General features: G+C 35.0%; 1 protein-coding gene across 2 annotated transcripts; it reads right to left on the bottom strand.

The window, feature by feature from the left end:
- Positions 1 to 219: 219 nt before the first annotated feature.
- LOC126967756 (protein suppressor of white apricot-like) lies at positions 220 to 23,874 on the bottom strand. Of its 2 annotated transcripts, none has more exons than XM_050812431.1 (14): positions 23,584 to 23,874; positions 22,864 to 23,033; positions 21,392 to 21,552; positions 19,414 to 19,630; positions 18,260 to 18,321; positions 17,257 to 17,470; positions 14,776 to 14,958; positions 13,049 to 13,312; positions 11,187 to 11,996; positions 9,089 to 9,216; positions 6,712 to 6,796; positions 6,258 to 6,306; positions 2,879 to 2,911; positions 220 to 1,879 (listed from the first exon to the last, which is right to left on the bottom strand). In XM_050812431.1, the coding sequence occupies exons 1-14, from the start codon at positions 23,769 to 23,771 to the stop codon at positions 1,591 to 1,593; spliced, it is 2,853 nt and encodes a 950-aa protein (XP_050668388.1). In that variant the 5' UTR covers positions 23,772 to 23,874; the 3' UTR covers positions 220 to 1,590. The 2 variants fall into 2 exon arrangements, with proteins under 2 accessions (XP_050668388.1, XP_050668389.1); XM_050812432.1 differs by having other exon boundaries at positions 23,384 to 23,727.
- Positions 23,875 to 25,699: the final 1,825 nt, after the last annotated feature.

Here is a 25,699-nt window from a genome sequence, read left to right as displayed (position 1 = left end):
AAATAAAATAAAATATATTATTTGCCTGTATCTAGGAGGAACGAATGCGGAATCTATGGTCTGCGCAAACAGGTGGCAATATCGAATAACGATCGAAATAAAAGTTTGGCGAGGACGGTGGGTACTATGGCATACATGTGCCAAAATTTGATAAATTATGATCTCTTTAATTCGCCATATTCAGTAAGGGTAAATATACCCTAGTAAATAAAAAACCAATATCATATAAATCTTTAATATCTTAATTATTTTATACAGTTACAGTACATGCGAGTGGCCGTTTTTGGCCGCATTGACATATTGGTAGTAAAAAACAGATACAATAATTTTATTCTGAATCATTCAAAAAAATATTAAACTATTTAAGGTCCTTAAAATTTAAAATTTATATTTTTCAATATTTAATAATGTATAATTACATAAAATATACACTTTTTAGGTTATCTTCTGGTAATCATGAGATATTAGATTAAAAACACCTGGGTATGAACTCATACATATATATAAACGACCCTTAAAGTCTACTTAGCCATAAACGCTTATAAAAAATGGAATAATTTAATCAACATAGAAAGTTTCCGTAAAACAAAATAAAACACGTGACACTTACAGACTTTACAAAATGGAGGATTAACCTACATTATGAAATTTGTTCATAACCAAAAACCTAGTTTATTCTTGTGACATTGCGGAATTTAAAAATGATGTTTTGCTATATATGTTTTGGATTAAAGCCAATCGCCTCACCTACTCGTTAAAATAAACAAAAAATAATGATATAACAATAACAGGTGATAGTGACATCTTCGAGAATGCCATATTATGCACGTGTCGGCCATTTTGAAATGAGTTTTATCCGAACTATTTGCTACCTACAGATACGAAGACGTTCCGGATTTGTACTTTTTTATGGAAGAGTATACATGCGGGTCACTTGAAGTAATCATAAGACCGTTGCCGAGCTTAATAGCATCGAAAAATGCACATTTTAATTCGTAAAACTAAAGGATATTGATACGTTCATATTGGCTATTGTTATCAAACAGCACCCTTTAACAGAGTTTAGGCCAGGGTCGACTTGCCGCTATATCTACGAAGGTAAGGACATCATTTAGCCGCAGATTCTTTCTGTTTCTGCAGTACAATAAGCTCCATAAGGTATTATGTATGTATGGTCTAAACATGTACAAATGTCGATCAACTGCACACGAATGGCTCCTTTTGCAAGACTACTGTCACACTCCCTCTGTGTGTGTCTCTTTTGGAGGTCTTGAATGGTTAGCACGGTCATGCATACACACACACACACATTTACCCCTATCCTTTTGATTATTAGAGCTTTTTAGGCACTGTGTAAAAGTCCCGAGGAAGTCGGAATCCTGGTGACAAGGTGAATAATACAGGTAAATTGTAGTGCCGCTCAGAAATTTTGGGTTTTTCAAGAATCATGAGCGGCACTGCATTGTAATGTGCAAGGCGTATCAACTACCATCAGATAAAATTCCTGCCCATCCCGTCTATATTGTCACAAAAAAATAGTGCATTACAAAATATTAATGAACTTAATTCGATCATTTTTCTTATCTCAACTCATTGGCTCAATGAAGTCAAAGAATCCTCATCACTATCGCTAGACCACTCCCCTTCACTGTACTCCCTCTCTTTCTTCTTCTCCCGTTTAACTTCTCCGTCGTCGTCCGAAGCCGCTCTCCCGGCATCCAACTCCAACGCCCTGGTCGGCGAGACGTTCCGCAATTCTTTCAAGGTGTTCGTGAGATCAATGCTCATTGGCTGGTCTTCTTCAGAACACATCGAACCGCGTCTTCTCTTCTTGTCCTTTGATTGTTTTTTCTCTTTCTTGTGTCGTCTTCTCTTCGAGCTGCAAGAATACTTAGGAGTTATATTTCTTTTTTCTAATTTATCTTCAATAATATACTATCCTCCTAATGTAAAGTCCTCGAATGTCGCGACCACGTACCGGAAGACGTAGTGTTGGTAGTCCCCCCACAAGATGGACCGGAACGCGTTGGATGAGGGCAGCGGCTGAAGTGTATATACTATCTGCTGGACAAAGGCCTCCCCCAGAGATCTCCACGACAATCAGTTCTACGCTTTCCTCATCCAACGTATTCCGGCGACGTAACAAGAGGCGGGGCTGCCTATGTAATAGGAATTTAGTTAGGTATGAAACATGCAGTGATTTGACTGCAGTAATTAAGTATAATCCGCAAAATCAAGTGCAAGTATAATCCGGGTAAGTTTGAAAGCGAACAGTTGCTTAAAATGATTTCGGCTATCTGTGTTTCTACAAGATTATACCTAGCTGTCATCAAAGACAAAATCAAAAATATATTATTGACATAAAAATCAAAATATTGCTCGTCTACGTCAATCAGTAAATAAACAATTCAGATACATATTAATTACATAAAAGTTTTAACATATGCATATTTAAAAAAAATGCAATCTAGTAAAACAATACAAGGCTGAACCATAAAATCTATAAAAAAAAAACTATAATACATAATATTCAATTCCACATTGTAATATCGTTTACGTAATCTTCAATACTGTAATAAGCCTTCGACATAAGTCTGCGTTTAATAAAAGTATTAAATCGTCTGTCAATCTTAGTTTTAAGTCATTGATGCAATCGCTTTTTTCATACAGTTTAGCTAGGCTGTCGGCGACCTTGAACCGATCGTCGGTCCATCTTGTGGGGTCTAGCAACACTGCGACATGTATGGACAAGTTCAAGATAGTACATTCATCATCACCAGCTGGAAGATGTCCAGAAGGCAACATAATAACAATAACATGATAATCAGATTCATTACACCTGGAGAATCCTGAAGTATTATGAGAAAAATAATATTACCTCTCGTAATCGGACGCATCTTCATCTGACGATCTGAAATAAAAAACATAACATTGTAATGCGAATATTCACAGACAGATGGTATTCATTTTACACTCGTATTTCAGATCATATCTCAATATGTCAAGCAATTTGTCATTTTGTGATGTCATGTTCATGTCAATGTTTCGGTTACGGAGATAATAGCCAGGCCTGTCTCATTCCCCGTGTAGGTATGGAACAATAAGTACATGCGGCGGCATGGAAGGAAAAATTAAGTATGTTGAAAATATCGTGATCTTCCAGACAGATATATTACAATCTTCAATTAATGTAGGTTTTACAACGAAAGAATATTTATTTAAAATACCTATTTATTTTATAGAAATAACTAAGCTATACTTAAAAGGTTAACTTATCTAGATAGGTACCTACCGTTTTAGGTAAAGAAGTCAACCCTTATAGAACAAGAGCCCGTGAACACCAGACATTTAAATAAAAGCTGAAAGTTTCGTCAGCGCATGCTCCCACCACAGGCAAGAACGATGGAGCATTATGGAGTTTGGGTTACAGTGGCTTTGGCAGGTAAACGGTACTAAAGGTGTGTAAAATACCGATCTAAATACATCAAACAACAAAAGTGCGATTTTTCGCTATTACCTTCGGAATATTATTGAAAATCACGTTATTGATTGCCAGAGACTGATAACAACAAAAACATAAACAAAAAAATAATAGTTTAAAAAACTAAAGAACACGCTTTAATGTAGAAGAATTATTATTTTAATAATATCTTAAAAAGCACCCCACGCTTATTTTATAATGAAATATATAATATTTTTTTACACTATTTTCTATTTAAATTTATTTTCTATTTTTTAGTTGAATTTTATATAAAGCGTGTTCTTTAGTTTTTTAAACTATTATTTATTTTTCATTTTTTAGTTATTTTTTTTAGATTGAATGAAGGGATTTTAATATTAGCGAATAAAAATATTTTAGTTATATTGAAAGATCACTTAATTTAGCTAGCCCGAGATCCCCGAACTAGCTCTTATAATAATTAGCTCAGTTAAATCACGCATTAATAATTTATAATGGAAATATAAATTCACCGCCATCTATTCGCTCCTAAACGAATTAGATACTTTATTTTTGTGGAACTGTCTTGACTAGAGATGAAACGGATAGCAGATTGGCCGGCTACCTGATACCGGATATCCGGCCGCCGGATATCCGGCGGAACTTAGCCGTTTGGAGATCTTATGGGAATATTTGAAAATGTCTTGTGAAGAGTACTCAAGTAGCAGTTTATCTTCAACACCGGCTAAAAAGAGTAGAGGAGAGGAGACAGAGTCAGCTGTATCTCGCAAAGCTCATGACACGTTTTGGGATTGCTTTGATGAGGTAGCAAATGAAAACAATACTGACCAGGTTCAACGTGAAGAAAGAAACGCGATAACCTGTGAGCTGGATTTTTATCTCAAGTCAATGAGAATTGATCGCAATCGTGACCCTTATTCTTGGTAGGCAGCTAATGCCAAACAATACCCAAATTTAACAAAGTTTGCCAAAATCTATCTTTCAGCACCTTGCAGCAGTGTGTACAGCGAAAGACTTTTTTCTGAAGCTGGCCTTATTTATGAAAAGAAGCGAAACCGCTTGCTACCTCTCAATGCAGAGAAAATAGTATTTATCCACCATAATTTGCCTTTAGTTCAGTATGAGTACTATTTTTTTTTCTATTACATTCATTTACTATGGTGTGATTAAAAATTTACAACTAAAACTAATTATATTTCTTAAGTGATACTAAAACTAACTAAATAAAGCAAATAATTACTTAAAAATATATTTTTATACAGATTTTTTTTAATTCGGCCTGATGCCTATCCGGCCGAATAGTAGGTAGTTATCCGATATTCGGCCGGATAGTATTAAGGCCGCCGGATAGGCCGGATACCGGATAGTTACCGGATATCCGTTTCATCTCTAGTCTTGACATGTCGCGCGTTTCCTTTGAAGTTTACAATAAATTACTAGATGGCTTATTAGTGATTTATTTATTTAAAAATTATATAAATTAACAAAAATCATATTTTGCAAATTCAAAAATTTAATAATTTTATCAAATTAGTGTAATATCATCGGTCCTCGATAAATGTACAAAGTTTGAACGAAATCTAGCCGTTTAAAGTGGGTCAAAATCGCGCCCAAAGAAGTCGGTTACAAACATACAGGTGAAGCTAATATAAAGCGTATAATAACGTAGTACTGGGGTCCCACGGGCTCTTACTGTATTAATTTAATATTAATTAACAATATAAAATATTTCGAATATACAGGATGTCCCAGAAAAAATGGATAATCCTTGAACCCTGCACGGGACACCTCTCCAGCGCTCAGAAAATATATCAAAAAAAAAATCCAAGTGATACCAAAAATATGTTTTTTTTAGAAAAACATACGTTTTTTTTACTTTACTTCACATTTTCATTACTTTGTGGGTGTTGTGCACATGAATGTGAAGTAAAAAAAACGTCTGTTTTACTAAAAAAATCATATTTTGGGTATCAGTTGGAATTATTTTTTTAGATATTTTTTTCTGAGCGCTGGAGAGCTGTCCCGTGCGGTGTTCAAGGATTATCCATTCTTTCTGGGACACCTGTATAAAGACCATAAAGCAAAATCATTCGTAGCTAGCGGTAATTCTATTTAGTTTGTTTGTGATGGAGTGGAATAACGAAAATACTTTGTTTTTTATACAACTGATAACAGAAGGACCAGTTCTTTGGGATGTGACAACGGTAGATCATAAAATTAAATACAAAAAGCTGGATGCACTTCGTCGGAACTCAATTTTGAAATGAAACAAAAACAGGTACAGCGGACGAACTGTTTTGCTAACATGTTTTATTAGTGTTTTAGAAAGTAGTTTTTTTTTTTTTTATGGAATAGAAGGACAAACGAGCGTACGGGTCACCTGGTGTAAAGTGATCAGCGCCGTCCACATTCTCTTGCAACACCAGAGGAATCACAAGAGCGTTGCCGGCCTTTAAGGAAGGTGTACGCGCTTTCTTTGAAGGTACCCATGTCGTATCGTCCCGGAAACACCGCACAAGGAAGCTCATTCCACAGCTTTGTAGTACGAGGAAGAAAGCTCCTTGAAAACCGCACTGTGGAGGACCGCCACACATCCAGATGGTGGGGATGATATCCTAATTAGTGGCGTGTCGTGCGAAGGTGGAATTCGGCGGCAAAACTAGACCCGGCTTTGTACAAACATTGTATATAACTTATGGGAGTGTATGACCTATAAAATGAGTACTTTAACCATACGATGAACTATATAAGTACGATGGTTAACAGATTTTATTAATAATGAAAAAAATTGTAGTACCTTTCCTTTCGTCGCCTTTTGCGCCGACGTTCTGATTCCTCGTCATATTCTGAAAGAGATTAAAAAAAAAAATTATGGCTACAATTTAACACAAATTTATTTTATTCACCTGGTAAGTAAATAGTTTGGAATCCCAAAGGAGAACTGCATGAAATGGAATTACCAGAAACCAATGGGCCCTCACCAATAGTCGAGTTACGTTTTTATGTCTTTTTTCTTTTAATCTCTGGTCAGGAATCATATCTTAGAATGACCGATAATACCCCAAATGAAAAAGCAATTATTTTAACGGTTTTGTAATTTACAACTGTTAATCGAAATTTAAATTGAATATTATGAGATAGAAATTGGCGCTGGCTACATCTTGAGAAAAGGTTGGACTTTAGGAAAAAGAAAATTTAACAATATATGGAAATAGGGAAACGCTAAAAATATGAAGTAAACTATTCATTACCACGCCGTCGTCTCCGCTTATCTCTTCTGCGTCTCTTTTCCTCTTCTTCTGCCTTCTTCTTTCGTATTGATTCTAACGTGTCCACCTGTTCGATGAAATTCAAATTGAAATCAAAGTTTTCATTCAGAATATCAAATCACTTATTTAAAGTGAAAAAACTATCACCCATTCGGATAATAATGCCAAGTCCTGAAAAGAACGGTCACAAAACACTCCTTGGGCTGCTTCTTTATTTTTAATTAAATTTTGACCGAATCAAATTTAAAATTTAAATAGCCTGACAGCAGTCGCTCCATTCCCAATCTGTGGTATCGTTAAGAAAATGATTTATGTTACCGTAACCTTTGTGGTATACCAAATAAACGTCTTTTAACAATTCCCTTGAATTTCGTAATAAATTATTTGTTTTGAACATTATTTTCTGGGATCTTATTTATATCTTGTAAAAACATAAGATTTTTTCTTCCCACAAAAAAGTACTTTCTAAGGTAGTAGGCACAATAAGTTTATGTTATATTTATGAAAAAATATGAAAATATAAAAAAAAACCCTTGAGCTCTACATGGTACCATTTTTGCTTCTGTTTGTTTTTTTGTTTTACTCAATTAAATCAACTCGAATATATAAACTATAATCAAATTTAATCAACAGCAAAAAAACAACCTCTTTATTTTTTTATTATATCAATTAATAATTTTATCTACATCCATACTTTAAATCCGCTATTAAAGATTCAAAAACAGTTAGTTTATTGCCAACATTAAAACACCCAATGTCCTAATAACCATTACATCATCCAAACGAGTGTTGTAATGAAATTCAGTACAACATTATATCATCTGTTTTCATAATTTGGATGATATTATGGTTATTAGGACTGGCTTTTTAATGTTAGCAGTAAGCTTACTGTTTCAGAATCTTTTATTATAGAGGATTCATTTTATGGCTGTAGATAAAGCCTTATTAACCTTAACTTCTTATTACACAAAAGCTGTATATAGTTGTTTATGCAACTGTTGTGTAATAAGGGGTATTAAAACACGAATGTGGATTCTCGGCTTCGCCTCGTGTGATAATAGTATCACATGAGTGTTTAAATACCTAATTATCAACAGTAGCATACAAGAATTTATCTACACCCAGAATATGAATCCTCTAAAAGATTCTGAAACAGTTAGCTTACTGCTAACATAAAAACAGCCAGTCCTAGTAGTAACCTAATATCATTAATTACTGATTATATACAAATAAACTAAGTATTAATGAAACAATTATTTTTTATTTTAGTATTAATTTACATTTTGTATAGTACAATTATTAAAATTCACTCGAATATAATGTTCTTTTGCAGCGTTTAAAAAATTCGAATAACCTACTTTTAATAACCTACTTTTTTTTACAGCGCGCGACTTCTGGTAGTGTGGAACGCGCGTAAACGAAAATGTTCTTTTTTTGAAATTCATACAGATACCACGCATCGAGCAATAAGAATGTGGCTGTCTGTTGAAACTCTTTGCGCATGAGGGGATCGAAAACAAACATAGGAGTGTTGTTATGAAATTCAGTACAACATTACAACACTCGTTTGGATGATGTAATGGTTATTAGAGCATTGGGTGTTTTAATGTTGGCAATAAGCTAACTGTTTCAGAATCTTTAATAGAGGATTTAAAGCATGGGTGTAGATAAAAATAACTAATACACTCGAACTAATAGAATTAAAGCAATTTTGAAGTTATTTTACTTTCAGCTAACTAAAAACGAAGGACAACTGAAAACTGTCCAAATCTATTCCACATGACAGGACTTCATGATGTTGGCTTATCTTTATCTCCCATCTCTTTCGCTCCAACTTTTACATAACACACTCTTTCTCTGTTGCATCTGTCTTACCCGTCGTTTAAAAAATGATACGTCATGCCGCACGCCCTCGTAAATTCTTAAAATTTTGGGATAAAATGTACCCTATCTATATCGCGATAATCGGTGGAGTCGTTAGCGACTAACAAACAAACTTAATTCGCATTTATTTGTAAGGGTTATATAAAGGTTTTTTTAGGTTTGGTTTGAACACGTGGAGCGAATGAGTGAAGTAAGAATGACGCATCAAATATATAAGACAAGTATGTGTGGGCAGGCCGGTCGCGGAAGACGTCGTAGAACATTCGTCGACCAAATTGGAGACCTTTTGAGAAAAGGAAAGGTCCGAAGCACCCGCTACCGGCGAGAATGTATAAAAAGAGTAATGAATGAAGAGGACGCGCGTGAGGTTTGTAATGATAGAAGCAAGTGGCATTCTATTGTCTTTGCCAGCCCCGACGGGAACAAGGCGTGAGTGAGTGTGTGTGTGTGTGTGTGTGTATATAAAGTACGTCACCATGGCGCTCGCAAGGGATGTGTTGCACAGCGCCGCGCCGGGGTCTACTCCCACCTTCTTCAGGAACTCGGCCGCTCTCCGCCGTCGGTCATGCTGCTTGCTGGCGTCCACTTCAGTCTCACTTTCTCCTACCATTATATACAATATTATCTTTGCATGCCTACCTTCTAGATAAGAGTCTCTTGATGTTAGACAACCAATAAAAAAATCACAGGTTTAATACTTTAGTGTGCGTGACAAGCTACGTCTGACACTTGCGATTTGTATGACACTTTGTGTCATGTGCGTACATTGCTTAAAATAGAGGTGAACTCTAAACTCTCTATCTCTCTATGAAAACGTCGAAAAACATCGTATTTAGGACTTAACCTCTATTAAGAGAAATTCACGCACACCAACACAAAGTGTAATAAATCGTGAGTGTGTCTAACAGCAAGATACTCTATCTAGATTCTAGACTTACATACGAGTTCGGCTACGACGCACCCTGGAAGGAGTAGGTGTCAGTACCTACGCTAGCTCGTGACTACTAGATTTTTTACAGGATGTTCCGAAATGATGTTATGGAAATTTATTTATTTAGGTGAAGCTCATGGTCGCGCAGAGGGTAATGGAGAGGGCTATGCTCGAAGATTCCCTGCGATATCGAATCAGAAATGAGAAGGTCCGTAGGAGAGCCAAACTAACCGACATAGTACAAGCGATTGTACAGCTGTAGTGGCAGTGTGCAGGGCACATAGTTCGACGGACAAATGGCCGTTGGGGCAGTAAAGTCCTCGAATGGCGACCACGTACCGGAAGACGCGTTGGTAGGCCCCCACAAGATGGACCGACGATCTGGTCAAGATCGCCGGAATACGTTGGATGAGGGCAGCGCAGGACCGATCGTCCGTTCGGCCGTTCCCAATATTCAGTCTGTCTCTTACTTATAACAATCGTAACTACCGTTGACTTTTCTGTCCCAATAAACTTACCGACGGTAACTCACTATATCCGTACACGCTGTCTGTCAATGGGACGACGTATACGTTACCAGCGATAGAAGTTTGTATGGAAATTGCAATTCACGTGTCCCAATATAAGGCGATAAGAATGACTTACCGGGTGTATTGGGACAGCTTCAGATTATTGATAGCTAATTACTGACAGTAGAAGGTAGTAATTTATCTCTATCTGTAGATAGTATATTGGGAACGGCCGTTAGTGTACGCTTATAATATCATCGAAAATTATCTGCCTTAAAATAGGTCATAATATAAGGCGATAAGAATGACTTACCGGGTGTATTGGGACAGCTTCAGATTATTGATAGCTAATTACTGACAGTAGAAGGTAGTAATTTATCTCTATCTGTAGATAGTATATTGGGAACGGCCGTTAGTGTACGCTTATAATATCATCAAAAATTATCTGCCTTAAAATAGGTCATAATATGGTGTAATACGATGAAAGCAGAGTTCTGAATTCATTATAAACAAAGTTAATTTCCAATTAGTATGACTACATAGGAGTCATTGTAACTACTAACTATTATTAATTATTGTAATGTTTGGGAAATAATGTTATTATTATTATATTATCTATACTAATATCTATACTAATATTATAAAGCTGCAGTGTTTGTTTGTTTGTTTGAACGCGCTAATCTCTGGTACTACTGGTCCGATTTGAATGATTCTTTCAGTGTTGGGTAGTCCAAAATTAGGGATCCGTAATAAAATTGCTATTTTGTAACACAAGATGTAAAATCGAAAACCTATTTTTGCGTGCGCTGCAAAAACTATTGACAATAGAACAAAATGATGTACAGGCTATAATATAGGCAATATTTTATTACTTATAAAACTATCGCGTGAATTATACTTTATATGGCAAAACAACGTTTGCCGGGTCAGCTAGTATATTATATTTTAAGCTGATTATACCAACTGTATTTGATTATTTTTTTGCTTATCCTACAGAAACATGGAAAACCTTTTGGTTTGTCATAAAGTACGTAAAAAAGAACCCTTTTTATAATATTAATGTGTGAGATCATTGATTAGTTTAAAGGTGACATCTACTAATTCAAGAAAAGTAAATTAAGAAAACCTCTCACCCTTGGCATCAGAAACATCGCCAGTCAAGTCAATCATCTCATCTGAATTATCTTCTAAAGATATAATTTCAGTCTCCATTAATTCCTCCTTGTTATGTTTCTTTTTCTTCTTATGTCGTTCACTATCTCTTGTTCCCTCCTTCTCACGGTCTCTTTCCCTCTTTGATCTTTTCGACTCGCTTTTATGCTTCTCCCTCTTCGACCTCTCGCCATCCTTGTCTCGTTTCGATCTCTCCCTTTTTACATCCCTATCAATATCCCTCTCTCTTTCTCTTTTTAATTCCTTGTCTTTCTCTTTGCGTTTCTCACTTTCATAATTCTTTTCTTTTTTTGTATCTCTATAGTCCATTTTGAAATCTTCTCGTTTTATTTTATCACAATGATCATTTTTTACTTCTGATAACGAGTCTTTTGTTTCCTGTAGTTCTGGAATATCTGTTTTAATTTCAACAATTTGTGCAAAAGCTACTGGTTTCATTTCAACTTTGATCCTCTCTTTTACTTCAGTAGTTTCTTGCATTACTACTTTCGGTTCTGTTTTCACCTTTTGTTCAGTAGCTCTTACTGTTGGCAAGTCATTTTTTTGATTTTCCAGAGCACTTTCCATTTTGTACACTACTACTGGGGGAATATGACTGATTTCAGTATTCATGTGTGATACATTGGGAATGTTTGTCTTATCTTCTTGTGACTCAGTTTCAGTCGCGTCTTTTTTCTCATCATCATCAGAACTGGACTCGTAAGGTAGAGCAGGTTTCGGCAATATTGGATCTGGCTCTTTTAACTTTTTAATTGAAAACGACACAGGAGCTGTAAGTAAATAATATTCAATTATTGAAGTGTAAACTTGTTTTTTATTTATTCGACATAGGTTAAAACTTTCAAAATAGGCATATCACCAAGATGTTCCCCACTAATCCAAAAGGAGGTTTTTCTTGAAAAATTACTAAAATATTCACCATTTATTGTATTTTCATTTAAGGTAATAGTCGACAATACCTTTCTTATTTCTTTAATGAATTTAAGCGTTTAGTACACATTTACTATGTACGTAGTCATAATAATAAACTTTATTAGCAACATAATTACACTACTAAACATAGTTCATTATTTATAATGAACAAAAAAGAATCTTTAACTAAATAAGTAACTTTAACATAATATGTAACAATAATAAAGATAAATATATAAATATATTTAAAGATAACAATAACATTGAGGAGCAGTGCAAACACTTTAGTGTTGCCAATCAGAGGCACACTCAGTATACGTCAAGCCATCTGAACCTACTAACACTGATTTTCATTGGACAGTGTTTCACAGCACGGACAGCGACTACGGTACACAATACTACATTTACAATTTATACATATAACTATATTTAAACTAAATTAATTAAATATAGCACCACCATGATGTTTATCTAATATATAAAATTCTCATGTCGCGGTGTCTGTAGTTAAACTCGTTCGAAACGGCTTGACCGATTCTTATGATATTTTGAGTGCAATATGTCTGAGAATCAGACAACATCTATTTTTCATCCACCTAAATGTTAAGGGTGGTCCACGCCAAAATTTTTTTGACATTTTTTTTTAAACTTGTTCGATTATGAGTCAACATTAAAAAATACATATAAGTTGAAATTTTCACCCATCTACGATCAACAGTTACTTTTGTATCGCGATTTTAATATCGGCAATACAACGTTTGCTGGGTCAGCTAGTTATTTTTATAACAATGTGTGTCACTGGTTTATTATTGAAAGTTATATACTTCATCATAATGAAAACAGAAAAAGAAAATGATAAACATTATTCATTCATATTTTATTATTACAAAAAAAAAAGAATTTTACTCACTTGTATTACTAACAGATTTATCCATTCCATTTACATTCACCCCTCTCTTTTCCTGCATTAGTTTTTTATAAAACGGATGGTACACGTTTCCCGGGTCCAGGAACGTGAAACGCGGGTCATTCTTCGCACGCACGATGTCGGCGAACTCGTCGCCATTACGTGCCACGTACGCCGCCATCTTGTCGATCACGAGTTTGACGTCATCGGGCGGTATTGCAATTACGGGCTTGCGCTTGTTCTCCTCTGAAGAGGTGTCGTCGAAATCTATAAAAAATACGTGCAGGTAAAGTAAAACAGGTACTTTTTTATACTATAAGACGAATATATGTGTATGTTAACTGATGCACTCATAATATCCATAATTCATGAAATTCTAGAATACTATAGAATTCTTTCGTTAATCCACCGCTAAATTTAATTACACGATGTTATTTCACATAAGCTCACTTAATGGTATTTGATCACCTGGCCCGTTAGTTTTTTTTTATTGAAGAGGAGAGAGGTCAAACGAGCGTATGGGTCACCTGATGTTAAGTGATAATACATTACTAATATACATATATAGAGCGAATGTGCCCACATCACCACTCCCGCATAGATTTCAGTGTATTTATTATTACGACCATCTTAACAACTTCTTTTTGTAATGATTAAAACTTTTATTGGTCTGGCTTACAACTTATTTTTTTTTATATTCAATACACAGACGTACGAATGTACGATTTTATTATATATATAAATATACTTGCATAGCAACTTATATAGGCAAATTGAGAATATAATTTAAACCTCGGCACACGTTTCCTGGTCAGTAGCCTCGATTTTTCCGCAGTTAATTTGTTTTTTACATACAGGAAGTCGAGGGTAGACGCGCAATCGCAAGCAAGGGGCACAATAATACAACCAGTGGGCCACAACGGCGCCTTTTTCTGCCGTGAGGCAGTAATGTGTAAACTTTACTGTGTTTCAATCTGAAGGGCGCCGTAGCTAGTGAAATTACTGGGCAAATGATACTTACCATCTTATGCCTCAAGGTACGAGCGCAATTGTAGTGCCACTCAGAATTTTTTGGCTTTTCAAGAATCCTGAGTGGCACTGCATTATAATGGGCAGGGCGTATCAATTACCATTAGCTGAACGTCCACCTGGTCTCATCCCATATTTCATAAAAAAAAAATTATAAAAAAAAACAATAGATCCTAGGATTGAAGTGCATCCATATCCTCTATCTACCTACTCATATTAATATATAGGCACATACAGTTGTCACATGTAGAAGAATAAATTCACTACTGTTTGCTTGATAGGTTATTAATTAAAATTATCATCTGACCGACATTTACAAATAAATACTGGTATATCCATAAGATACACAATAGCTTTAAAGGTAAATGTATACACTGTTCCGGCATTCTCTATAAAAAAATAAAAAAAAATGGCTCTGTCGTAAATCCTACTACTGCACAGCTGAATATCTAAGAGATCCGACAGCCTGGGACTAGATTACGATTATTTTATAGCAATAGCAATATGTACATTATTAAAAGAGCTCAAAAAAGAATTCTGGGAACGTTTCATGCGTCGCTCCTTCTCTCGCAGAGCTCCATTTGTTTCCGAAGCGGTTGTAGTATCTAGTATATTTGAAATGGCATCAAAAATCATTCTAAAGGAATCAATTTTAATGCCTTTCATGCCTTTTACTATGGGAGGGGGCAAGAGACTCATACCTGACAGGTCACTGTCACTATCAGTATTATAGTTCTTCATTAGACTGAGTCCGGTAGACTTGGAGGGGGCCATACTTGGGGGCTTGTTACTTGGTTCCACCACCTGCTGGGCTTGCACTATTGTTTGGCTCATGTATTGCTTGTAATATGCAGCATATTGGTTGTACTCCATCATGTTAACGGCTGAAAAATATTTACATTAATCTTTTTTTTTTATAAAGGATCTTGGAAAACATTTTTTTGAAGTACCCATTTTATAGTCTATATTATATAGTGCATATTATATTATAAATTCTTCAGTGGGAGGCTCCTTTGCACAGGATGCCGGCTAGATTAATGGGTACCACAACGGCACCTATTTCTACTGTGAAACAGTAATGTGTAAGCAATACTGTTACGGGCTGAAGGGGGCCGTAGCCAGTGAAATTACTGGGCAAATGAGACTTAACATCTTATGTCTCAAGGTGACGAGAAGTTGTACTGCTACTTAGAATTTTCGGGTTTTTCAAGAATCCTGAGCAGCACTGCATTGTAATGGGCAGGGCGTATCAATTACCATCAGTTGAACGTCCTACACGTGTCTCTTATTGTCATAATATAAATAACAAATTCAAACACCATTTCAAATATTAATATCAGGCCAATATTTTAGATTAAAATATTTAAAATGAATAATGTTTCTACTTTTCACGGGCTCTATATATTAGCTTGACCCTGTATTTATGTAATGTAATGTTCAAAACAAAAGTATTAAGTTATCCAAAAGAATTGTTAAAAAAAGTTTGTGTGGTAAAGGTTACTATTACATAAATGACTTTCTTAATGATACCACAGATTGGGAATGGAGTGACCGCCCTCGGGCTTTTAAATAATAAGTTTAATTGTATAATATTACTTTGTAAACATATTTTTACGACGAAAAAATAAGCCTGCTGAGTTTGTTGAGCCCGTTCTTCTCAGGTCTAAGGCATACATTTTGGAATGGGTGGTAGTTTTTGACTTTCAATAAGTGATGTCACATCCTATTTTGAATAAAATTGTTTGAATTTGAATTTGTGTAATAAAGTCTCATGACACGATTTTCACCCACTTTAAAATGTCAGATAAAAATAGTTTCGAAATCTTTGTACGTGATTTTCGACCTCTTCAAAACGTCGAATTTATTTCAACCTTTTCACACTGGTCAAGGAGTGATGTCAATTTAATAATTTTAATAGTCTGTCCCATTCTTCTTACTAGTATCTTCAGGAAAAGCGATTTTTTTTGTCTGATACCCGGTAGCTGTGCCAAAGATTATGACGCGTATTTTACATCCATTATTCGTTACTACGACATTTATCATTTTAAGATTAAAAAGCAAAACTAAATACTTACTTTAAAAAAAACTAAAAAACACGCATTTAAGATAAGGAAACCAAAAATTTGTATATTTTCAATACGCATAAACTACGAAATTTTAAAATGTAATAAATAAATGTATTTTGTTGTTAAAAAACATTTAAGAAATCTTTAAATTGACTATGACTAGTCATTCAAAGGAGAGAGACATCAAGCACCAAACACTTTATTAAAATAAAAATCATGTTTTTATTACGTAATGATACTATTTGTAGTTTTAGATGCCTCTTGCTTAAATTTAGGATTGGTCTCCGCTGCGCTCCAACTACCGCAAGCGTAGACTACGCCCAAGTGGGCGTACTCGAGCCAGCCTCGAACAATGTGCGACGTTCACGTGCCACCTGTTCTGTTAAACTTTGCTAATAATTGAAACTAAAATGCCGGGTTAGTAAGACTTTGTAAAAAATAATACTACAAGAAATAAGAAAGACACAGCGATCACATATCACCAGTAAGTATTTTGCATTTTATTAATTTCAATGTAAAATAACACGAAGCGTAATTTGATTGACAAAATTTGAAAGATGCCATTGAATGTCATGATGCCGCGCACACAAGCATCTTTACAAATAGCCTATACACCCTACAATATAAAGTTACCGTAATAAAAAAGCTATTGTTCTTAGGTAGTGCGGTATCTAGTTGGTGCGCAGCGGAGCCCAATCCTTAATCTGAGGCCTCTTGAATATTATTGTTTAGTCAGGTTTTCAATAAGGTGGAGTTTTTTGTTTTTTTACGAAACTGATCGTTATATGTAAGCTAGAGGTCCAAGATTCGAATCCCGGTAGGTGCAAGCATTTATATGATGAATATGGATGTGTGTTTCGGAGTCATGGATGTTTAATGTTTATATGTATGTATAAGTAAGTATATTGTATTAAATATATCATTGTCTTGTAACCCATAACACAGGCTATATATTATGCTTAACTTGGGGCAAGATAATTTGTGTAAAAAGTGTGTCAATATTATATTATATATGTGTCAAGTATTGACATGAGTGACCTAGTAATATCCTTTAACTCCATTAAATTATTGTAGGTACTAAAAAAAATAAAGATTACTAAAGAAGTTAAGAAATACCTTGTTCAGTCTGATTATACATAACAGGTGCCCGGGTTATCTCAGCAGGGTTCCTTGGTGGGAGTGGTTCGGTTCCTGGAGGGGCCACTTCCCCAGGTGCCAGCTCTGCACTGTAGGCCTCATCTGTGGCCGCTTCACCTCTCATCTTGGATATCAAAAGAGTGTAGTCGCAATCGGCAGACGGTTTGTAATGTATGCTTGGTATTGATGGTGCCTAAAAAATTTTCATATTATTATGACTGACGGGTAAACAAGTTTATACTTGTAAACATTAATGTGATAATTATGGTGTATGTGGATGATGCAGCTACTGTACTCAATAACTTTTGTATGAATTTACATTTACTTTTTTGACTTACTCATGTAAGCCATTGACTATTTGACGTTTGAGTGTGTCTGTTGCATCATTTTACATATTATATTGTGTTTGAAATTAAAGGCCGGCAACGTTCCTGTGATTCCTCTGGTGTTGCAAGAGAGTATGGGCGGCGGTGATCACTTAACAACAGGTGACCCGTACGCTCGTTTGTCCTCCTATTCCATAAAAAAAAAAATGGCTTGTAAATCGATGTACTTAAATGTAAATCTTGATATAATATTTTAGTTTGGCAGTGAGTTTCTTGCTACTTCTTCTCATTAGCTCAACCCTTTACGAAGTAGCGGTAGATTCAATAACAAAAATTTTTTTTTATGACATTCATAAGTGTCATTTCCGTGACCTACGTGAATAAACTGATTTGATTTGTTGAATATTTCCGAGGGTTTGCTACACCTAATAGTTAACTATTAGGAAGGTTTCCACAACCCTTTAAATAACCCTTTTATTAACCAAGTAATGGGATTTTGGTGTGTCACATCTGACACAGCGTACATTTATTATTATTAATATAGCCTTACGTGTGTAAGGCTTTAAATTAGATTATAAACAGATCTTAAATTTTAGGCAGACAAACCTTTCAAATATTATAAAATATTAATAAAACGAAAAATAAAGAAAACTTACTGATTCAATTATTGTTGCGGCTAAACTTGGATGCAAGTATTCATCATGCTCGTTCGGTTTGTCTGTAAAATAATAGGTTTTTTTGTCAGTTGTTATTCTAATCATAAACTATTTGTTACCCGCGTCTTGATCCGCATTTACCAGAGTAACAATATTAGTTGGTCTTTCAATACTGCCACTAACATATATGCAAAACAATCATATTATATCTCTCATAGTTAAGGCAGCTTTTGTAAGAACTGTTTTCGTTCAACCATTTCTTCTCCGAGTTACTTTGCAAATCCGACTACCACGAAAGTCTTTTAATTTTTTTGGGTTAATCATGGCCTATGACACTCCAAATAAAATAACTTTCTATTGGTGAGATTATTTTCAAAATTGGTTGAGTAAATCCTGAACTTAGATCATTTATACGTGTAGATATACTATAACAGCTGTGAAAACGTCTAGACAATAAAAAAATAAGACTTTAGAACTAACCTCTATTTCGAGTCTAAGACATAGCTTGTCACACACACTAAACTAATATTCCTGATCTGTTTTTGTATCGGTTATCTAACAGCAAGAGACTATCTAGACATATAAATTATCTAATATCCAGTGATAACCCCCTACACTCTCACAAAATGTACCTCTTTTTAATATTAATGTAGATTAAAAATCATAAATCTCTCATATTAACACTACATAAACATATATAGGATAGAATTTAAAAAAGAGCTAACACATTTGGTGAAGTCTACATGTGTTCACTGACTCTTAGACAAGACTTAAAATAGAAGTTAAAGACAACTTATTGAGATAAAGACCGATCACCAAACCAATAACATTATTATCTAGTGCTTACATAACTTGTACTTAATAACTCTTATTATTATTTAAAATATTATAAGAATTATTGTTATTCTTTCTGTTCATAAATATTTTTAATGTAAAATTACGCTTGCTTTTTAGTTCAGAGTGCCAAGTGTGAGAGTTTTTACGAAAGAGCGCCATCTAGTGACAGTAGAGGAAAACATGATAGCACTCTTTCGATACCATATAAATTTTAAATTTCACACTCTGTAGACAAATTCAGCTGTAGTGCTTATTACTAAGGAACTTAATTATTAATATAAAATTTGTATTTCATTAATAAATAAATATATGAATACCATCAACAATTTCCTGTTTCTTCTCGGGCCATTTCCCAGATTTCACCAATGCAATGAGTGCCATATAATATATGTTTAACGGTGATTCTTTGTTTAGAAATTTGAACTGTGGATTTTCACCCTGTTTTGCTTTTATAAGTATCTCCATTTGAGCACCTTGGGATGCAATGAACATTGCAGTCTTCTCTATAATAGCATTTTGCTTGATGGACTCCGGCTGTAAGTTTATGAACTTTATTAAATAATCTGTAACATTTTCTAGCAACATACAATAAATTTATAAACGAAATCTATGAACGACTAGCTTTTACTCGCGATTCCGTCCACATTGAATAGTTACTTAGGGCAGTTTAGGCTAACTACTCTTTCCGTTTATCCCTTGTCATTAAGGACAGTCTCTTTAATAGTTTTTCCCTGTGAACTTTTAATCTCCTATTTCATCCCCATGTAGGTCAAAGTTACAGAAATCCAACAAATGTTTATAAATTATTTCTTATCAAGTGCCTAAATACAAAGTTTCATGACGAATTTCCATACAAACTGCCATCCCCTACTTCAACCCCACCATTTATATTTTTGCAATAAAAGGTAGACCATGTCCTTTTTCAAGGTCTTGTCTATCTCTGTACTAAATTTTATCAGAATCTGTAGGCGCTTTAGGTGTGAAAGTGTAACACACAAATTTACATTCAAATTTATAATATTACTATGGATGTGGGATTCGAACTGCGTCATTGCAACCTCATTTAGTTCATAGATTTTATTTATAAATTTAATTTTTGTTATTAATCCCAGTATCACTTGAGTTATCACTTTAAAATATTACAAATAGTTACATACAGTAAGAATTTAGATCTGCATATAGGTTATATTCAGATCTGACCATTCAGCCCTGGCTGAATATAACTACTTTATAAGAAATAATTTATAATAATAAGGGTGTTAAATTAAAACACACAAACAAACAAAATGGGAATTGATTGTTTTTAAAACCAATTCCTACTAGTTTATCGGCACATTATTTGTCCTATATCCCTATAAATCCTTGTAGAATAGTCCTGTTTATTCTCCCAGAATATTTAAAGCTGTCTAGTAGTCTTCCTTCTTCTTTCATCCTGCTGAATTCTAAGGTAGACAGAGCCTTCTAGAGTGGATATAATTAAAATTAATTAATGTAATATAGTAAGGCAATGGGTACCTTCAAAAAAAGCGCGTACGCCTTCCTTAAAGGCCGGCAACGCTCTTGTGATTCCTCTGGTGTTGCAAGAGAATGTGGGTGGCGGTGATCACTTAAAACCAGGTGACCCGTAATCTCGTTTGTCCTCCTATTCCATAAAAAAAAAAAGGTGACACTCACTTATTACATATACCAGGTGACCTGTAAAATCATTTGTCCTCCTTTTCCAAATTAAAATTACAGTATAGAACCATTGATGTTGCGATTACAGAATTTTGTGAGCCTGTTTTTTCGTGAGAGGACAACAAATAAGCTTACAGGCCACACAATGCCATAGTGGGAGGCTCCTTTGCACAGGAAGTCGGGTAGCATAATGCCGCCTATTTTTGCCGTGATGCAGTAATGTGTAAACATTACTCTTTTGGTCTGAAGGGCGCCATAGCTAGTGAAATTACTGGGCAAATGAGACTTCACATCTTAAGGTGACGAGCGCAATTGTAGTGCCGGTCAGAATTTTTGGATATTTCAAGAATTCTGAGTGGCACTGCATTGTAATGGGTATTGCATATCAATTACCATCAGCTGAATGTCCTGCTCATCTCGCCCCTAATTTACATCAAAAAAAAAACCACCAGGTTGACTGAGCAGTATGATAAATAGGATCAGGTGAACAAAGGAATTATTCTACTTTAGTACAGTATTCTGTATCTGGCTACTATATTGAAGAAGAATTATTTTAATTCATCTGGTAGTTCCGTGGATTAGTGAGAACCACATGTCATTTCATATCTAACAACTTACATAAACCATATCATTGGGTAGGAGAGCCTTGAATTCCTCTGACGGAAGGAAAGGTTCTTCAACTTCAGCTGCTGGTGTTTCTACGACATTCTGCTCAGATGTTTCATAGTTGAAGCCGACTTGACCATAGCCTGCAGCATGGAGCCTCTTCAGTTCTTCCTCTGAAAAATAATTTGCATCCATATATTATCCAGATAGTCCAGCAAACCCATAAGGGCAGATGATAATGATAACAGCATATCGGTCTTATTGTCCTATTCCAAAGTGATGGACTACAAATCTAAAGAATGCTATGATGAGCAAGTTCTCATAGCTAATGTAGCATTCTGAGCTCTTTGTTTTTGGATAAGTGGGCTGTATATATCATAACTCAAATAATCTAATTCATCATTAACAGAGACGGGATTATATGCAAATGCATATTTAGTACCTTTTCAGTAGTAGTTGCATATTTTAGAAAAAAAAAATACTATGCATATTTACGCTCAATCATGCCCATTGTTCGATGCTTTTCAGAGTACGCCCGAACATTACACTCAAAAAATTCTGCCCAATTAACAAAAAAAAAAATTATTTTTTATTTGTCTACAGAACATTTAGAACAGTACTTAGTAGTACATATTTTTAAAGGTAAATCTTAAATTTCATTGTTACCTGAGTAGATATACCTTGTTATAGTTTATATATATTTTCACAAATACTATTGTCAGTACAAGCCTTTATAAAATTAAATAAAAATATGACTTTTTATTTTTTCCTGTTTAATGGTACGCATATTTTGGCCCTTTTTATGTATTTGCATACATATTTTAGTAATTTTACTTGCATATTTTGGGCATTTTTTGTAGCATATAATCTGCAGTCTATAATCATTAAACTTATTTAACCTTGCAGTTCTGTGAAACTCAGAAAGTGTGGTATGCCTCAAATTATATCAGTATTTTTTACATGTAGCAATAGATAGCTTATAATTAGGATGATTTCAGTGAATATATCGAAAAGTTCTTATAAAGAAAATAAGGGTCAGAACTTGGCAAGGGAGTAGGGTGCCATACAGCACTTTCGGTTTTGGTGTATCAGAAAAATGTAGTGCTCTGGAGCACTGCCGATTTGGGAAGGTTAATGTTAAACAATATCATTGATACTTTGATCATAAATCATTATGATGAGCATGAGAAAATATTTAGAAGGTGATAAGTTGCATAATAATGTGTCACACAAAATACAAATGCTATGAACCCTGAAAGTATAATGAAATATAATGATTTACTTTAATTAAATATTAGCCTCTATCTGTATTCACCACAATTTGCTGATTTTTGTGTTTAGTGATATATAAAAGTTGATGCAAATGTAATAACATAGATACATACCATAGCGGAAAAAATACCTTATTGATGGTTATAAATCCCATTAAGTGTTCAACACCAAGTTTATTTAAAGGGTTACATAATAATATTTATATAACTTACCTTTATACATTTCCTCTTCATCTTCATCTGTATGCAATGCTCTGTATCTCTCTTCATCACACAATTGTTCCACTTCATACTCAGACTTTTTGAGTTCCAATCTCCAATCGAAGCCACCTGGTGGAGCCTCTAATGCAGAGAGATCATGAAGAGCTCCCCTTGCATCATACCTGCCAATAAACCCTGTATTACAATCAAGACTACAACTACTTAGACCACAACTGAAAACATCTTTCATTTATCGAAACAAAACAAAAACTGTTAGCAATGCTTGATGAATACAGAGGGACAAAACAGTTCTTTAATTTGATCCTTAACAGAATATATTATCTCAGTTGGAATCAATAATTCCCTAACAGTTGGCAATTCAAACCATGATTGTCTAAAAATATATTGAAATTTGAAAAATTACTCCTCCACAAATTTATGAATTTATATTCTTATCTAGCCTTACATATTATACAATAAATAATACAATACATACGCAATTTGAACCTTTCAATGTTGAAATTATACATACCACTGGTGGATGTCACCGTAACTAATTTGAAGCCGCTTTGCTGGCTGCAAAATACTTCATCTTCGATAAGACGCCGATACTTGCGCATCTTTTCTGTGAAATACTATGGCTCTTCCAAAAAATTAATATTTTCTTAATTGAAATTACTTTGAATTATTAGCGCACATTAACAGTCTTATAGAAAAAAAAACGTATCGAACCTGTCGATTTTCAAAGTTTCATCCCCCATCCATGGTATGAGGTGCTTTCCTTGATCAACTTGTAGGGCTCTGTCATCGTCCCTGAACAATTTGCACGAGTAGCCAAACACGAGTAATTCTTCTTTCTTCTCCTTGAACTGACATTTCCTCAATATACCAGTTTCACTACTAGTCCACTTCACAGACATATTTTACATAAGAAATACTTATCGATTACAATTCATAAAAATCACGCTAAATCAAATCCACATTCCTTCAATCAAACGTGATTCAAACAGCCTAGCAAATCTCTCTACTACTTTAGTTTATAATTTATATCAACATGACATGACACCGGCTGAAATGTCATTTGTACAGTGAGCAAACAAGTTTTGGTTTCCATTTACTTTCACGAAATAAAACAAAAATAAATTCGTATTTTTGTATGATATTCATTTATTAACTATAATTGAAAAGATATATTTTTACACGCTGAATCGTTACTTTCATCAATTTCTACTGTTCTATATCAAAAAAAACTATTATGATAATGAAATTATAGATATTTCAAGAAAAAACCGCCAAATTTTATATATTTGTAGTTGCTAGCATAAGTAAAATGTTGTGGAAATGTTAAATAAACAAAATGGGATTTTTAACTACGCATAACGCTTTAGTTACTTTTAATTATTAATAGTGTTATTGTAATTTACGCTTTAACTTAACAAATTTAACGACAAACACAACTATGCTGTCGTTACTGCTCTCGCAAGGCGACTGTCAAGATCGAGCGGGTTATCATGTTAATCGTCCGAGTTGTAAACGTGCAATGATAGATTGACATATGACGGCTATAACCTTGTAAAAACGGAGATAGCCGAAATCAGCTACGTTATAAGCAAGTGTTCGCTCTCAAACTTAGCTGAATTATCATCCCCAATCGCCATACGCCAGTAATTACTATTTCAAACATAATACAAATCTCACTGCAAGATGTACGCTTCATAATAATTACGAACGTAGTGTTTAAGCTCTCTTTGCTAATTACAATAAATTTCAATATTTACATATGCATTCCCGCCACTAATTACGTAGTATTTATATTTTACATCCGCTTTGCATTCAAAACTCAATCAATACAAAGAGAATTTAATCACCTCACTCTAGAGACGATACCTATTCATTTTGTTTGGCTTTTATCCCAGGCTCTGCCAGAGTTAAAGAATCCCTCACCGAGAATTCTCGGAAGGTTTATTTCGGTTCGTATGATCAAGTGCCTGTGCCATTGCAATAGCCGATAGGCATGGATATTTTTATACCAAGCTCAGTAGTAACAATCGGTGGCAGATCACTGGCCCTGGTTCAATGCGTCGGTTAAAGCAGCATCTGACTATAAAAAACAGGCATATCGAACACGGGTTCCGGCGCTGAACACAAAGGATCCGAACTTTAATGTTCTAAAGAGGAAGTATAACCTATGCCTCCAGATTATTAAGCGGCAAATCACCCATGCGAAATCGAAGCATGGTGGCTCCCTAGTTACCCGACTGAAACACGTAACTTCTGGGCACTGTCGAGAGCTGCTCTTGATAACTTCGAACTGCTATCCCTGCCACCGCTACACATGAGCAGCGCAACGTACGTGAAGAAGTTGAGTGGGCCGGATGGCATTGGATGGGAGACCATTGAGCTAAGAACGTGTGCCCCCAAGCTGACGAAGGTGCTAACGCGTTTATTCCGGCACTCATTGTTAAAAAACGTAGTCCCTGACTCTTCAAGTCAGAAGTCAGCCCACGCCATTCCATCGATAGAAAAGGAGACTGTTTGGTTCTGGCAAACATGCCTATGGCTATTACCTCCCTGCTCTCCAAAATCATGGAGAGTATAATTCGCCAGTTCTTAGTATACCTAGAGGGTCACCAATTGATCAACGACCGACAGTACGGCTTTGGACATGGTTGGTCGAAGGATTAGTCGTACAACCGCTTTTCGACAACCCCTCCCTTATTGCCTCGCCTAGTATCAGAATACTGGGTCTCGAAATCACGAGCGATTGCCAATTCCGCGTTCATATGGCGGGCAAACTGGGCGTCATAAATAGAGCACGGCATAACTTCAAGCCGGTCCACATTACAGC

The sequence above is a fragment of the Leptidea sinapis genome, chromosome 13 (assembly GCF_905404315.1).
Source record: "Leptidea sinapis chromosome 13, ilLepSina1.1, whole genome shotgun sequence".
NCBI classification, from domain to species: Eukaryota; Metazoa; Arthropoda; class Insecta; order Lepidoptera; family Pieridae; genus Leptidea; species Leptidea sinapis.
The sequence above is the reverse complement of the archived record's forward strand: the minus strand, read 5'-3'. Positions and strand labels throughout refer to the sequence as shown.